The following is a 16,101-nucleotide window of genomic DNA, read 5'->3' as shown; positions in this document are numbered from 1 at the left end:
CGTTTAGATTAATTAGTATCCATATGCTAGAAAGAAATCGCTTACGTAGCTTATGATTAACGACATAATAGGTATTTTGCTATATTTTATTTCTTGCACCTAACCACTCAGCTATTTATGGATATCATTTAATCATACATGGATGGATAATATCAACTTTTTCCATGAAATTTTAGAAACATAACAGAAGTATTTTAAGGTTTTATGAGACCAAAATCAGACTGAAGAATTTTTTCTGGTTGCATAGTTTTTATCTTACCGGGAGGAACCGAGAACGTTTCATGTATAAACTTCCAAACATTACTCCTGTGAATATGTTGTTTCCGAAAGAATGTAAAAATATGATATTTTACAGGACCAATGGGATAGTAAATGGTAGGCTACTAGCAGTAACACAATGTTTCCTACAAACACACCACAAACTTAACAACCATTCTTTATAGAGAAGAGAGGCGAAAGATACCAAAGGGACATTCAAACTCATAAGTCGAACCAGTTATCTTTCTTTTTAAAATTGAAACGATTTCAAATCATAATATCAAGGAAGAAATATGAAATTAAAGAAAGTCACTGCACAGATTGCTGAACAAGAATGCCCCAAGGTTCTAATTCCCGGTGCAGTCGACCAGATTCCATGAAAAAACTTCCAAACATGTTTCCTATGAATATATATATATATATTATAATTTCCAAAAGATGGTAGAAATTAAATTTTATACAGAAATCAATGGGACAGTAGATGGTAGTAGTAACACAATGTCTCCTATGAAACCAACTCAAAATAAATACCGATTTTTTTTTTATGGAGAACCTTATAGTTATCTTTGTTGTTTTTTAAAAGATTTTAATTCATAGTTTCAAAGAAAAATATAACATCAAAGAAAGTCACAGGACAGATTTCTGAACAAGAATGCTCAAATAGTCTAATTCGCAAAGTCGTTTTTGAGAAGACCTAAAAGCTTACAGTGGGACAACAAATGATATGGCATTAACATTGATTCTTGTGACGTCATTTATTCGAGTAATAATTTTTATTGGTATTAATGAAATAAAAAAGGACATGCAAGGTTATATAGTGAAGTGCAGGGTTGTTATTACTATGTCAAGATTTGTGATAAAAAGCTATCCTACCTTCGCTAAAAATTCTTCATTATACTAAAACAGGGAATGGGTGAGGTAATAATTCCAAAGTAAAATAAATAAAGATAAAGTGTAAAATTTACTGATTAATATTGAAATTGATTTATAGCTGAGTACTGTATTGAACCAACTGAAATTTAATACATTTTTAACAATCACTGATACTTTTTATTGACAGACTTTAGATAAAAAAAAATAATGATTTGCTCAGTACCTTATTTTTATATCAGTTTTCTTGCTAAAATCACAAACTTTTTTTTCGTAAGGTAATATTAAGTATTGATTGAATTGTACTACCGTTTTGTTTTAGTTTGCAATACCGAGTTGTATACATGTCTGAACTTTTTTCGTAATACGTTCTTTTATATATATCTTTACTGATTGGGATAAAAAGGCGAAGAGAGGAGTGCTCAATAAAAAAGTAAAACACTATGCAATAAGTAACTTTACTTGTCCGAACTCAGTAGTTGTCTTCAGTTACATACTAGTTTTATTTATTTTGGTTTTGTATTTCAAGAACTTTGTGTTTTGACAGTCTCTGCCGATCATTTTCACAATATATCCAGACTGTTTGTATTATACAATTGTATGTTGATCTCTATATGTCATTTCTATATAAAATAAGGAGATGTGGTATGATACCCAGTGTGATTACTATCCACCAGAGACCAAATGACATAGATGTAAGCATAGTGATCACGGTACGGTCTTTATCAAAGGAAAATAATCCGTACAGTATAGAAAGCTATAAAAGATCCCAACATGACAAAACAATTCAAACGAGAAAGCCACGGTCTGATTTAATAAAATTAATAAGAGAAAAAAACGGATATGACAGACAGCAACCAACGACAATCACCGAATTACAGGCTCCTGTTTTTGGACATGTACATACAGAATGCGGCGATGTTAAACGTGTTTGTGATGGCTCAACCCTCTCCTCAACAATGAAATTGATGTAACAGAATAACGTTGGAACAAACTCTAAAAATCCGATGTAAAGGGCTTAACTCATCAGAACTGTTTGTTTTGATTTTAGAAGACTGTCTCTCACAGACGTATGTCAAACATTTCAGTTTATTAATACATATTACTAATAAATATGTTGAACAATATGACATTACTAACAACATTAGACAGCTCGACATAAAAAGTAAATCAATATTAAATGAAAAAGACATGTTGAAGAAATAACGACAAGGCGAATATAAAAATAAAACTTTTTTTTGTAATATTCAAATTTTATGTTGCGTATACTACTTTGTGTTCTAGAGTATTTAAGTGCACTTGAATAATACAGATCTAAAAGAGAAATACAATTAAATAATGCTGTCTATGCCAAACAAAACGATAGGTATACAATCATTTTTTTTGAAAAATATGAAGTATTAACATATTTCCAAAGCTAATGAAATAATGCATTACTTTTAGTGTACAATTGCATGGAATTGAAACTTAAATCATTACACATTAAACACTTTCTTAAACTGGCCCCAAAAATACGCTCGTTGCTTTGATAATAGTTAAAGAAAAAGGCAACAATTATCAAAACACTGGTAGTATAAAAAAATTGAAAATAAGCTCAACTCACAACAGACAAAAGTACTTTTCGATATTTCCTATAGAATATTTAATTATTACAACACCAACGACCAAGATACCAACACTTATTACATTTATATTCAACATGCAAGAGAACTTGGAGTAATACTTGGAGACAAATACAATACAAATACAACACAGGAGACAGCTATATGATTTCATACCATTCTAACTACCAATCTAGATTATCAATTAGGGATCCTGGTAATTGTAATTCAGCAGATGATGATGTTCCACTCTTAGATACTGGTTCATCAATGTGTACATAAGAGGCAGATTTGAGATCATTTCTTGATCTATTTGGACTAATGTGTTGATTTGGATAACAACTTGCATTATTTTCCCATTGTTTACATTCGTTTTCATCGTTCAAATTAGCATGATGCCGATTAATATCATTATGTGTAAGAGTATTCTTATTTTGCTCTTCATCTTCGTTGATGACAACACTATTCACATGTATCTGATAAAATTTCGATATTTTGTTAATGTCAGAGTGTTGGTAAGATATTATAGCAATCACAATAAAGTGCATGCCAGTCGAATAAAACACGATACACAATATATGAAATATTTAAAAATTCATCCGGAAAAAAATATTTTCATGCCCTACCATTTGATCACCAAGATATAGGTAATATCAATGTATAGTGATCTTCTAAAATCGTACATTTTTGTAATTTGACACTTCCGTTTTGTGATACAGAAACAGCTGTACCATTTCATTCACAGGAGCCCCTGTGATCACCCACGTTATTTTTATGGCGTTCGTGTTGTTCAGTCTTTAGTTTTCTCTGTTGTGTTTTGTAGACTGTTGTTTGTTTGTCATGATGTCGGTTTATCTTCGACTTATGACTTTTGATTGCCCCCTTGGTATCCTCTGCCTATTCTTAAACTGATTTTTTGTTCAGTAAAAAACAAAAACAATTGATGTTCTTGTACTATCATCTAATGAATATTGACGATTTGTGCATCATGCCTTAATTGGAACACAGACTATAAATATATGATGGTATTAAGAGCAATAGATATTAAGTGAAATGAAGCATGTTTTTAATTTATTGTTTTAAATCTGATCATTAGGTAAGCAAAGTGCAACCAGAAACATTAGTCAGCTATCTCACCAAATCACATAAACAATACGAACCCTTTGGTACACCTTATTGTCTTCCCTGTTCTGAGTCCTTATGTTAAGGGTACATGACTAGTGATTATCGTTATCATTAGAAATGAGAATAAGTCACAAAGAAATGAATACAATGACACAAAGTTAAGTTTACATAGTACTTACATCTTCTTCTTCATTCACTGTCTTAACTGTTGGTGGAGGCGGGTTTTGTTTAGGTGGTTTTTGTCTTGTTTCACCAGTTATATCATACATTTTTGCAAGCAAAAACTGTTTATCTTTACCTTCCTATTTCATAAAAAACATAAAATGAAGAACCTAAATAAGGAGAAAGATATATTACACAGAGATTTTCCTAATTAAAGAGTGGTAGAATAATTGTTTTCATATAGTACAATTATTTCTTTTTATTCCAGTGTTTATACATATTGATAGTTTAATCAATATTTGATTGGTTGAGGCTATCCCACGTGTCATTGAACAAATTTTCATATTCCCCTCTGAGTATCATATTCCCCTCTGAAATGTCGGGACTACATCGTGCGACGTTACGCGCGGTTAATGTACATAACGTTTTGAACTTCTTATTCTTCTTAAAATAGTGATAGCAAAAATCATTATCATGTTCAAATTTATTTCAGACGATAAAACAAAAAGACTAAAAATGAACTTTTGATCCGTACAGTTTATCAATGTGTATGTCATGTTTAGTTTAACTTATAAAACAAGCGGATAAGAAAATAATAATTAATGTATTGATAGTAAACAAATCATAGGCAGTGGAATAAAATATTCATTTCCCTTTGCCTCAGGAGATATGAAGATTTGCTCACCCTCGAAAAATCATATTTCCCTCGGGCAGGGCTCTCGTGAAATATGAATATTCTTGGGTGAATAAATCTTCATATCTCCCTCAGGCATAGGAAATAAATGTATATTATTCCACTGTTTATACATATTGATAGTTTAATCAATATTTGATTGGTGGAGACTATCCCACGTGTCATTGAACAAATCTTCATATTCCCTTCTGAGGATCATATTCCCCTCTGAAATGTCGGGATTACATCGTGCGACGTTATCAATGTGTATGTCGTGTTTAGTTATAAAAACAAGCGGATAAGAAAAAAAAATGTATGCAAACTAATATTTTATGTTCAGGTAGTAAACAAAGCATAGGCAGTGGAATAAAACATTCATTTCCCTTGGCTTCGTGAAATATGAAGATTTGCTCACCCTCGAAAAATCATATTTCCCTCGGGCAAAGTCGAAAGGCCTTTCATGACAACAATTTCAGTTTGAAATCATGTCTTCAAACTGACAACTAAGTAGCTTGTGAAAATATAAGCCCCGTTTAATTTGAAATATTGTTAGAATGAAGAAAATGCAGTGTAAAAAAAGTCTTTCAATGCCAGTGATTGACTGTCTGTTTAATTCACAAGGTGAACCGATTGAACAGATAGTCATTATCTCGAACACTAGACTAAAAACTGATTTAAAAAATATGAATTTCGCAAAATAATTTGGACTCGACCATTAAACAGTACTAATCATCAGTTGGGAATTTATTCGACACCTGCTGTTCGATTTCAGTAAGTAGGATGACACTTACCATAACAAGTTGTTCTTTCATTACTTCTGCTCTTTCATTATGGGCTTTGCCTCTCACATACAGGTAATAGATCGTCAAACTGCAGGAATAAAAAATAACAACCAGATTTCATTAATGCTCAGAAAATGGACATTGAATGGACGAAAAAGGTTGAGACACTTTTTTATCAGTGGTCTTCATCTCCATTTGAAATCTGCAACATACGTAACTTGTATCTTGCGTCAAACGCTAAACAGTATAAAGGATATGAGTTAATATCCCTAATGCGACTCAAATTGTGGTACTCAAACATTAAATGTAAACAAAAAAATACCTATGCAGTGGCATTGGACATGTTTCAGTTTTTAAAAAGTGACTGACTGAAACCATTTGTGCTGATTTGAAGAGCAGAGTAACATAGAATAAAGGTGTAAATCTATTGAGTTATTTATTGTATGCAAAGAAATGAATTTTCAAAGAACATATAGTGTGAAAAACAGGATATTTTACGTTGAGGAGCCGCACCACGAATAGCTTTTCGGGGTTTGCCGAATTACGGAAAAAATTAATCTCACTTCGTACTCCGCAACCAAGAATGTGAAATATTGTATATCATAAATATTTACAATAGGGGCTAAATGAAAAAATGGCGATCTTTTATTGGCAGAAAAATAAATCAACTGATTCCGTCAAATATTATCAATTTGTATGCAAATAACCTGTATAAATGTTTATGAAAACAACCCTTTTGTAAGGAAACAACTCATGCTAGAATTGTTAGCTCCGCCCGCCTTTTAAATCAACACAACTTCACACATTGTGTACACCGTGCAAAAAGTTATGTTATATCAAATCGCAAATACTTATCTATTTGTAGAAGTAATTGATATTATATGTATTGCAAATATGAATAGTTGGTAGATATATTTAACAATTTATTATTTTCCAATGATATACATATTTTATTATTGTTCTTTGATAAATATTTTTCAAGCTATCTACTTCTTCATGATGCAAATTTCACCAATATCGCGTAACATTTATTTCACGTGGAATGATACTGTTGTAGAAAATTTATGTTTCATCACAATGCCTGTGTGTTATGTTTAAAGTTTTACTTTGAGATTCAAAATGTCAACATATATGAATAAATCTATAAATATGGGAATTGAATTAAAGAAAATATATTATTAACATTATAAATTTGTGAGATAAAACTTCGACAAAAATAGTGTATTGGTATTAAAGCAATATCATCATACTTGAAATAAATTGTACGTCATAAAAGTGAAAATTTATATAATGAAAATAATAGGGCTTATAAAATATTTATCAAATTTAAATAATTATTATTAATAGTAACTGATTGTTTCAGATTTCAATTAATTATTTATATTTTCAATTTTATAATTAATAGTAACTGATTGTTCCAGATTTCAATTAATTATTTATATATTTTCAATTTTATATTAATGTCATCTTTTTTTCTCAAATAAATAAAATTTGCAATTATTCAAACAGTAAGCATTACCCGCAAATACACGATTTTTTAAAAATATTGTTGATTAACGGAAGCAATGAATCTATGAATGGGCTGCTTTAACATAAGTTTGAAATATTACGAAAGAAATAGGTGATTCGTCTTAAATCAGTATCTTTGTGAAGTTCAGTTCCACTGTTAATATTTTCATATGAAGTGTTCTTTTTCATTCTATTTTTAATTTCCATCATATTGTAAATAAAACAGTAGTTCAGTTGAAGTGTACCCTGGGTGAATTAACTAAAAACTGAATAAAAGTCTAAAGGGTAGTTTAAATACTTCAAAATATACTTTGGTATGTGGGGACATAAAAAAAAACACCATTGATATAGCACTATTACAGACAATTACATTGACTGCGCTTCTTTAGGAGCATAAGCATGTCTTCAGTGGATAAAATAAGCTAAATGTGAGTCAATAATAGTGGGTCCCTTAATTTACACATCAACTTCGTTTAAATTGCAATTTCATATTTAATCAGATAATGTTTACCTGATTCAAGTTTTACGTTCTCATCTTTTAGAAACAGAAGAAGTTACCTAATAATGATTCTTCTAAATTACATTAAGTTTATCCAAGATCATTGATGGACATGGAACATATAGTTAGAAAGACTTAAGACTAACATCTTTTGTCTATCAAAATTTACCCGAAAAGGGTGTTTGCGGGCACTTTACTATGTTTCCTCCCTGGGGATTTCTTATTGATTTTGAAAACAATTATGCAACAAATAACATGAAAAGTTGAAGGGTGGCATACAGGAATTTTTCCATAACTTATTACATGTATAAAGTTTTTATTCTATTGTCAAAAAATGTGGGCACTTTTCATTTTTAAGCATATTCCTTTTATGTTTCAATTTGTGAAGGTTAACTATTTTTTTGTGCGTCTTCTGTTAACATGCCATTAATCATTTGATATAGATGGAAAGAGGACTGTCAAAGGAGGATGTAGCGTACTTTTTTTCAATTTATATCTTCATATTTCCAAAACAAGCATTGAATATGAGATCAAAAGTAATAGGTTAATTATCAAATATATGTATATATATATATATATCGAACATCTAACAAGTCTAAATTGAAAACAACGTTCAAACCTATGATTGCGTTGGATACAAACCGCAATTTTATACGTGTGCATGCAAAACAAATTTCTTGTTAGAGGGGTCTAAATACAGCAAAAACAACATTTTCAAAAAGACCAAAAAAGTGAAAAAGTATATTTTAACAAAACGCATTTGACTAACAGGTCGAACAACAAATGTTCTTAAACCCTGCTGACTGCCATTGGCGATTGCCAAATAAACGGATTGCCAAATAAACGGATTACCGATGTAATAAATGAATCTTTATTATAAATTTAATACTAAACAGAAAACAATAACTTGTGGAAAAGACGGTATACCGCAAACAAAAGGTACAAAGGTTTTTGTACACCATATCCGGATTTCGACAATTAATGTCTCTTCAGTGATGTTAGGAATCGAAACGGTATTTGGAAAGCCATACAATTTACCTCAATTTAGGATAGACTCTTGAATCGAACATCAAACAATATACATTATGCTCTTCCAACTTTATAATTGTTTGGCTTTCTAACGATTTTGATCTGAGCGTCACTGATGAGTCTTATGTAGACGAAACGCGCGTCTGGCGTATCAAATTATAAGCCTGGTACCTTTGATAACTATTGTGTATTCATTGTCATGACTATTGAGGTCAAGAATTATGAACGTAATTTATATGCGTTAAACGACGGGTATCACGTGTGGAACAGGATCTGCTAATCCTTCCGAAGCCCCCAAGATCATCCCCAGATTTTTTGTTGGGTTTCGTTTTTGTCCATTTATTAGTTTTTCTATGTTGTTTAACTTTTTTTCATGTTTTTGCCATGGCGTTGTCAGTTTGTTCTCGACTTATGAGTTTGAATATCACTTGGGTATCTACCGCCTCTCTTTTGATTTGTGTAGTAAAGTATATGCTTAATTGTGTAAGACTGAAGTTAATAAGTAATCTTGTCAATATGATCAAACTAGTCAGCAAATTGACAAAACTAAAGACATCACTACTTGAATGAACTTCTCTAAAAATATAACCCAATTTTTTTACAGTTTATATGTGCATATGTACTGAGACAAGAGAATCGCTGGGAACTATGTTTTAGTGTGTATAACCTGTTTGGGAGGCCGTCGCATTAGGAAAGAACTGGTACAATAGATAAAATCTTTTTAAAAATGTAACTTTCTTGTCAACACAGGATGTCATTCATGATTAATGTCTCACAGTGAAATCGGCTAGTGTTAAAATTGGTGATGAAAGTAGTTTCATGATCTATCTAAGTGATAATTTATGCAAAAGTAGTTTACTGAAGTTCAAAATTTATAAACCAATCAAGAAGACAAATCAAAACCTAGGAAAAAAGTTATAACGGATCAATCACATTCAAGTATTTGTAAAAATCGTATAAGAGTTATTGACTATGGATAATAACTGACTTACCATACCAAAAGTTCTATTATTTGAGGTACATACATTTATTCTGATAAGTTAAGTGTTATATTCTGTCAATTAAACGCAACTTATAATGTGATATATAAAGATTATACCACTTTATCCAGTGTGATACGATATTTATCCACGAGCCTCGCGTTTTAAATTTGAAAATTTAACTGTCGTGAGTGAATAAATATCGTTTTGCACGAGATTTGGTGGTGGAATCTGTATCTCTAATGATTTTTAGACACTATACAGACAACCTTTATCCTTTTTTTCAAAGGATCTTCCAAAAGATGTGTTTTTCTATGTGACGTCATCAAGCATTGTCGCCTTTTTTCACGTCACAATAGGAAATTCAGAGAAAAGCAAAAACATTTGACGTCATAGTAGAATTTTGACCAATGAAGAACTGAGATCAAACGAACCATCCTTTGATTAAATAAAAATAATTAACAGGTCAGGAAAAGGATAAATCAGGTAAGAATTAGAGAAATAAATTTTAAGCTTAACTCACCATAGGATTGTCAACACAGACACGATCATTGATGTAGATGTAAGAATTTCAATAGCTGTCTTCAATCTATCTGGGAAGTTACTTATTGTGGTGTCAACTGAAACACTCATATCACTGTAGATTCTGAAAGGCCCACATCCTTTTGATGGCTCGATCCTGTAATTTATAGAAATAATAGTAATATACAAAAGAGCAACAATAACAACAAATACTTTATCAGTCTTTTAAAACTCAATGCAAAAAAACAACACTAAAAAATCTTGTGTGAGACTATGTGAATATGGAATACATTTGTATTAATCTGTAAGTTTATTCTATAAAATAATGTAAGAAATTCTTTAAAAAATACATCCAATCTTTAAGTGTATGTATTCTATAAGATAGTTTAAAGATAATTTAAGAAATTCTTTAAAACTACATTCAATCTTTAAGTGTATGTATTCTATAAAATAATTTAAGATGATTTAAGAAATTCTTAAAAACTACCTTCATTTTTTTAGAGTATGTATTCTATATAAGATGATTTTAGAAATTCTTAAAATCTACCTTCAATCTTTAAGTGTATGTATTCTATAAGATAATTTAGGAAATTCTTAAAAACAACCTTCAATCTTGAAGTGCATGTATTCTATAAGATTATTCAAAATAATTTAAGAAAATTTTAAAAACTACCTTCAAAGGATTATCTGACGCTTTGCATATCTTTGATATGAGTTTTAACGTCATTGTGCTGACTTAGTACAGACACTATCAAATGTTAAGGGTATGTTAAATAGGATGTTTCACTGTGTCTAATGTTCTACTTGTTTATGTGTCATTTCACTTATACAGACAGGAGCCTGTAGTTCAGTTGTTGTTGTTGATTCATGTCTGTCATATTTGTTTTTCGTACTGTTTTGTTATAAATCAGGCCGTTAGTTTTTTCAATTATTTCATATTTTTCATGTCGAGGACTTTTATAGCCGACCATACGTTATGGGTTTTTCTCATTGTTGAAGGCCGTACGGTTGCCTATAATTGCTTACATCCACTTCATTTGAACTTTGGTTGATAGTTGTCTCATTGGCAATCATACCACATCTCCTTATTTTTATATATACTTATTTCGAACAAAATATACCAGACGTACACAATTATAAGCCTATCGTCTTTGGTGAATCTTACGACTCGTTAGTGGTACTCGAATAAAAACACTTAGAAGGCCAAATCAAGTACGCAGTTGAAGAACATTGGAAACCAAAAGTTCCGAACAGATGCGCCAAATATGACTTGGGCTTTCTACGTCCGGGGTAGAAAAACCTTAGTGTTTCGAATAGTTCAACATTTTATCAACAGAAAATGTACAGAAATTGAACGTATCAATGATATTTCATGTCAAGATAGAAGTGTGGACTACTGGGCTAGTGATACCCTCTGAGAGGAAACTTCCACTAGCAGTGACATCGGCCCAGTGGTTCGAAAACTTATTCAAGATATCTGGCTAATAGTTTAAAACTTTCCAACCAGGCCATTCACATACCTTTATAAAGTAATGAACACATTGAAAATAGAATGCTATTGTAATAGAATATTTCAAATCAACGTCAAACTTTTTTTCATAAATGCGTCAAACATATAATCAGCTATCTTATTTTTTCGATTTTTGATATTACATTTTTTTGTAGCAATTACGATAAAATTTATGGTTAGCTACTCTGTTTTACGGATTGAAAGATAAATATCTGCTTAACGCCTCGTCAGAGTAAAATGTAGATTGAAGGAGAGACTTCATATAAATATAACTTAAATTGTGTTCGGTGCATTAGCATTCTGTTATATCTGCATATTTTGCATGAAAACAGGTAAAGCATGGGTCATATACAAAGACATCAAAATTTGGTTATTTTGTTTGGTTTACTCTAAATTAGTTATCTTCGGAAGTTTTTTTTCTCTTCTTAAGAAAATAGGGATTAATGTGACAGGACGATTAAAATAGAAAAAAAAACAATAATAAAGTGACAGATTATAGAAAGAAATGTACTCACTTGACCATAGAATAACCTACTGGAAAACAGCATAAGAAAAAGGTGATCATTAGCACAATCATGAAGAAATTGTTAGATTTTGATGCTTTATATGGCTTTTCTGGTGGAACTGTTGTATATAAAGCAGATAACTGAAAACAGAAAAAAAACAATACATCACATGATGATAATAGATTCAAATGTTTTGGTGAGATTCCTGTTAGCAATTTGTTTTATCTGAAATTCTGTCCTTTATTTAAGAGCATATCTTCTGAGTGGTTGAAAATGTTACAAGATTTGTGAAAATGACTTGACAAGTACAGACACGATTTAAAACATACCTTTCTTAAATTATCCGTTGACAATTTTGAAATAAATATAACACTAGGGTTCCAAATTCCTCTGGCAAAGCTGACCTAGGATGATTTGGCTATTCTTTTAAAAGTCCTATTTTACTTGTACAGAAGAGCGCTTCTGACGCACCAAAACCATAAAATATTATTTTCAATGACACAGTGTTATTCAGCTTTGGCAATCATTTCACTCTTTCCAGTTATGCAACTTCATTTTATCATACTAGTTCAGTTAAATAATTTAAAACAAGTAATAAGTGTAATCATATATAAAAGTACATACCAATTTGAGGTAAAATTGGGTAAAAGTAGATATAACAGCTAATGCAGGGAGCAGTGGACAATATAAGAACCCAATCCTAAAAAAGCAACAATGTCAAAATAAAATAAAATAAAACATTGATTAAATATGAACGCATATAAACAAATGACTTCAAATAAGATTACAAAATAAATATTGGCAGCAGAATTCCATTCTGAAATAAAACAAAAGTAATGTTTTGTCTTGGATTCATGATTTTTTTATAGTTGTTTTTGGCTTGGAACTAGCTTCCAGTAAATGCAGTCAATAATATCAAAAAAAGCAAATAGTTTTGAGTTCGTGCAATGCCATTCATTTGCAAACTTGCAAATGATAAATGGCACTTGATATTTAACTTTTATAGAATACTACTTTATACCTTTTCCAAAACAACAATTTAACGATAGTATCATTGTCTGTCACATTTGATTTCTTAATACTCAAGATAGAAAGACTTCATTAAACTTCTTTATCCATACTTATTTGAGAATAACCTACCAACAGAGTGCTTGTGTATACACTAAGTCAAGTACACTTTTGGCAATATCGAATTCAGCAGGGCCAACTTTGGCACAAATACCGCAAGAACATTTAGTGGTACACAGCCTTAAAATATATAAAAACAACATTATCCAGATTTAGAAAACAAGAGACACGTGCGACTTGTAAAGTTATATCTGTGAATTGTGAAGAGGGTATATTTATTAGGAAATGAAAAAGAAAAGAACGAACAATTTGAAGGTTTGACACTGGTTTTGCTCATGACAGTTAAAAAACAAAATAATAAAAAAATACAAAGTTTCCATTGCCAATTAAAAACGTTAATCATACTGTTTTCAAAATTCAGTTGATCTGCATGTGTGGTGATAAACTTACTTGCGTGGTAGTTCATAGCAGAATATAACAAGGATGTGCACTAAGAAATCTAGCACTACCAACTTATACAATGTTTGGCCAACATATGTTTCCCAACACTGAAAAAACACAGGTACATGATAAAACAAGTTGTTATTCATCATCAACAGTATGAATGGTGTCTATATACTTGTTAATGAAATTCACTGTTGTTTTGTTTGTGTTACAGTTGTTTTTTGGGTGTTTTTTTTATGTAATTTCAATAAACTACAAAATGTAGGTACTCAGTTTTCAAAGGTATTTTGATCTCTGTTTGTGGACTGCTAGTGCCCGAGTGTATCATCAGCTCAGTAGCCAATGCTTCGATACTGACATAATTTAAAACATGCATTTCTAGAAATTAAAATTCAATGTTGATAAATTAAGAAACTATTTTGAAACTAAGGTTACAACTCCCCCAGGTAAGAGTGACATAAGATGAATTGTGTTGTTCTTTTAGGTCCATTTTGATCGTATAGCTACGAATGTGGCCACGTTTTATTTTACATCTTTGGCTTTCAAATGTTTCGGTTTGAGCGTTTCTGATGGAGGTGAATCCAGAAAAGTGATGCACGAAATTTATTAAGTGTGATTTTCATTTACACCATAGTAAATATCAAATCTAAAGCCTCAGGGTTTTAATTTTATTCCAGAATGTGCATTCGATTTAAATATATCATTTACAAAATCTTCGGTTAAAAGAAACTTTAATTTACCAAACACATTTCTTTTTCGAGAAATATATACTTTCATAGATTTATTTTTTGACAAAGAATGATTGTTAGGTTATATATTAACTCCCCATAGATACCAGGTTTAAAGTTTTTGCAAGCCAGACCCGCGTACATAATCATGTACACTGTATAACCTATACATATAAATGTCTAAATTTTACTTGACATACTAGTACATTTGGATGTTTGAACATACACCATATTTGTATTTTTTTATTCATACTAAATGGGGAATGAAGTGTAAATAAATACTTACAATAATTGTTGAACAAACATTACAGTCTGCTGTCTTCGTTGAACAGCTTATTTGGATATACAAGGAAATCATCAAAACTGTAAGTGATGCCAATTTAAGGAACACAGTTCTGTAAAACAAAAAGAATGACAAACAAAATTTAATGTAATTAAAAAAATCATAAAACTTATAATCAATGAATTTCGGAAAGGGTGGCTTTTTATTTTTTTTTATTAAGAAACAATGAATGTGATGGTTTTAACAAAAGACTATTGACTGTGAAGGAAGATACACCAACAAAATAAAACTTGCTGCTTCCGACAATTTTTGTAAACAAATGTGCTCGCAGGTCTTTTGAGATATCGTGGATTCATTTATATTATTGGAATACCAATTTTCAAATTTTCATGAATTTTGAAGGTAAGGGTGAATCAACCAATTTACATACTCGACGAAAATATGTGTTTAGTTAATTTCGTTGAAGTAAATGGGAAATCACAAAATTTTCGAGTACACTCGAAAAAACTGTTTTTATTCAACCACGAAAATTGATACCAACGGAAATTAATGAATCCACAGCATATGATATTTGATTAATATAAAAATAAAAAGATGTGGTATGATTGCTAATGAGACAACTCTCATCAAGAGACCAAATGACATAGATGTGTACAGCTATAGTGTAAGGCTATTTCTATATGCAGTTACACTGTACATAAACACCTCAAACTGTTAGTGTCTTTTTCAGCCTAACTCATTTATAGAATGTTTTGTCAGGTTGTATGGTTATCAAATCTTGCAAAAATTTTAATAAAAGATTTTCGCGAAAGTGATATCCATTTAATAAATGACACAATTATTTTCACGATCGACAAAAAAATGCACATATGTTGTCTTGGGGTTGTGCACCTTTTTAGTTATCCAAAAACGCCTAAATAAGTAACACGTCATGATGACATTGGAAAGGTTTTCTGGGGTTAACTTAAAACTCATCCAAGAAACAAGGCTTCTCGTTTCTCGTTTTTTTATATAGATTAGACCGTTGGTTTTCCCGTTGGAATGGTTTTACACTAGTAATTTTTGGGGCCCTTTATAGCTTGCTGTTCGGTGTGAGCCAAGGCTCCGTGTTGAAGACCGTACTTTGACCTATAATGGTTTACTTTAATAAATTTTGACGTGGATGGAGGGTTGTCTCATTGGCACTCATACCACATCTTCTTATATCTATTTACAATTTTGTACGCCATACGTACGTTTCGTCTACAAAAGACTCATGAAGGCCTGGTGACCAAGTCAGGAGCTTGTAATTCAGTAGTTCTCGTTAGTTGCTGAATATAATATTTGTGTTTTTCGTCTTGTACATAAATTATTCCGTTAGTTTATTCATTTGAATTGTTTTACATTTGTCATTTTGGGGCCTTCCATAGCTTGCCATGCGGTATGAGTTTTTCTCATTGTTGAAGCCGAATGATGACCTGTAGTTGTTAACTTCCACGTCATTTGGTCTTCGATTGAGAGTTGTCTCGTTGGGAATCATTCCACATCCTCTTATTTTTATGTATCATCAGAA

At 31.0% G+C, this 16,101-nt stretch overlaps 1 protein-coding gene across 6 annotated transcripts in view; it reads right to left on the bottom strand.

Moving 5' to 3' along the window:
- The window catches only part of LOC127710079 (transmembrane channel-like protein 7), a 71,643-nt gene that overhangs the window by 1,608 nt on the left and 53,934 nt on the right, over positions 1-16,101 (bottom strand). For 4 of the 6 annotated variants that reach the window (XM_052215818.1, XM_052215821.1, XM_052215822.1 and 1 more), the window contains 9 exons: positions 14,553-14,661; positions 13,545-13,642; positions 13,167-13,274; positions 12,651-12,726; positions 12,036-12,166; positions 10,012-10,167; positions 5,481-5,559; positions 4,034-4,156; positions 1,132-1,155 (listed from right to left, as the gene is read on the bottom strand). In XM_052215818.1, the coding sequence (XP_052071778.1) occupies positions 1,132-1,155; positions 4,034-4,156; positions 5,481-5,559; positions 10,012-10,167; positions 12,036-12,166; positions 12,651-12,726; positions 13,167-13,274; positions 13,545-13,642; positions 14,553-14,661 (904 nt within the window). The remainder of the gene's footprint in view (positions 1-1,131; positions 1,156-4,033; positions 4,157-5,480; positions 5,560-10,011; positions 10,168-12,035; positions 12,167-12,650; positions 12,727-13,166; positions 13,275-13,544; positions 13,643-14,552; positions 14,662-16,101) is intronic. The other 2 variants (XM_052215823.1, XM_052215819.1) reach the window with 1 other exon arrangement.

This window comes from Mytilus californianus, unplaced genomic scaffold (assembly GCF_021869535.1).
Source record: "Mytilus californianus isolate M0D057914Y unplaced genomic scaffold, xbMytCali1.0.p SCAF_7, whole genome shotgun sequence".
NCBI classification, from domain to species: Eukaryota; Metazoa; Mollusca; class Bivalvia; order Mytilida; family Mytilidae; genus Mytilus; species Mytilus californianus.
Note: the sequence above shows the minus strand (reverse complement) of the source record. Positions and strands in the feature narration are given on the sequence as shown.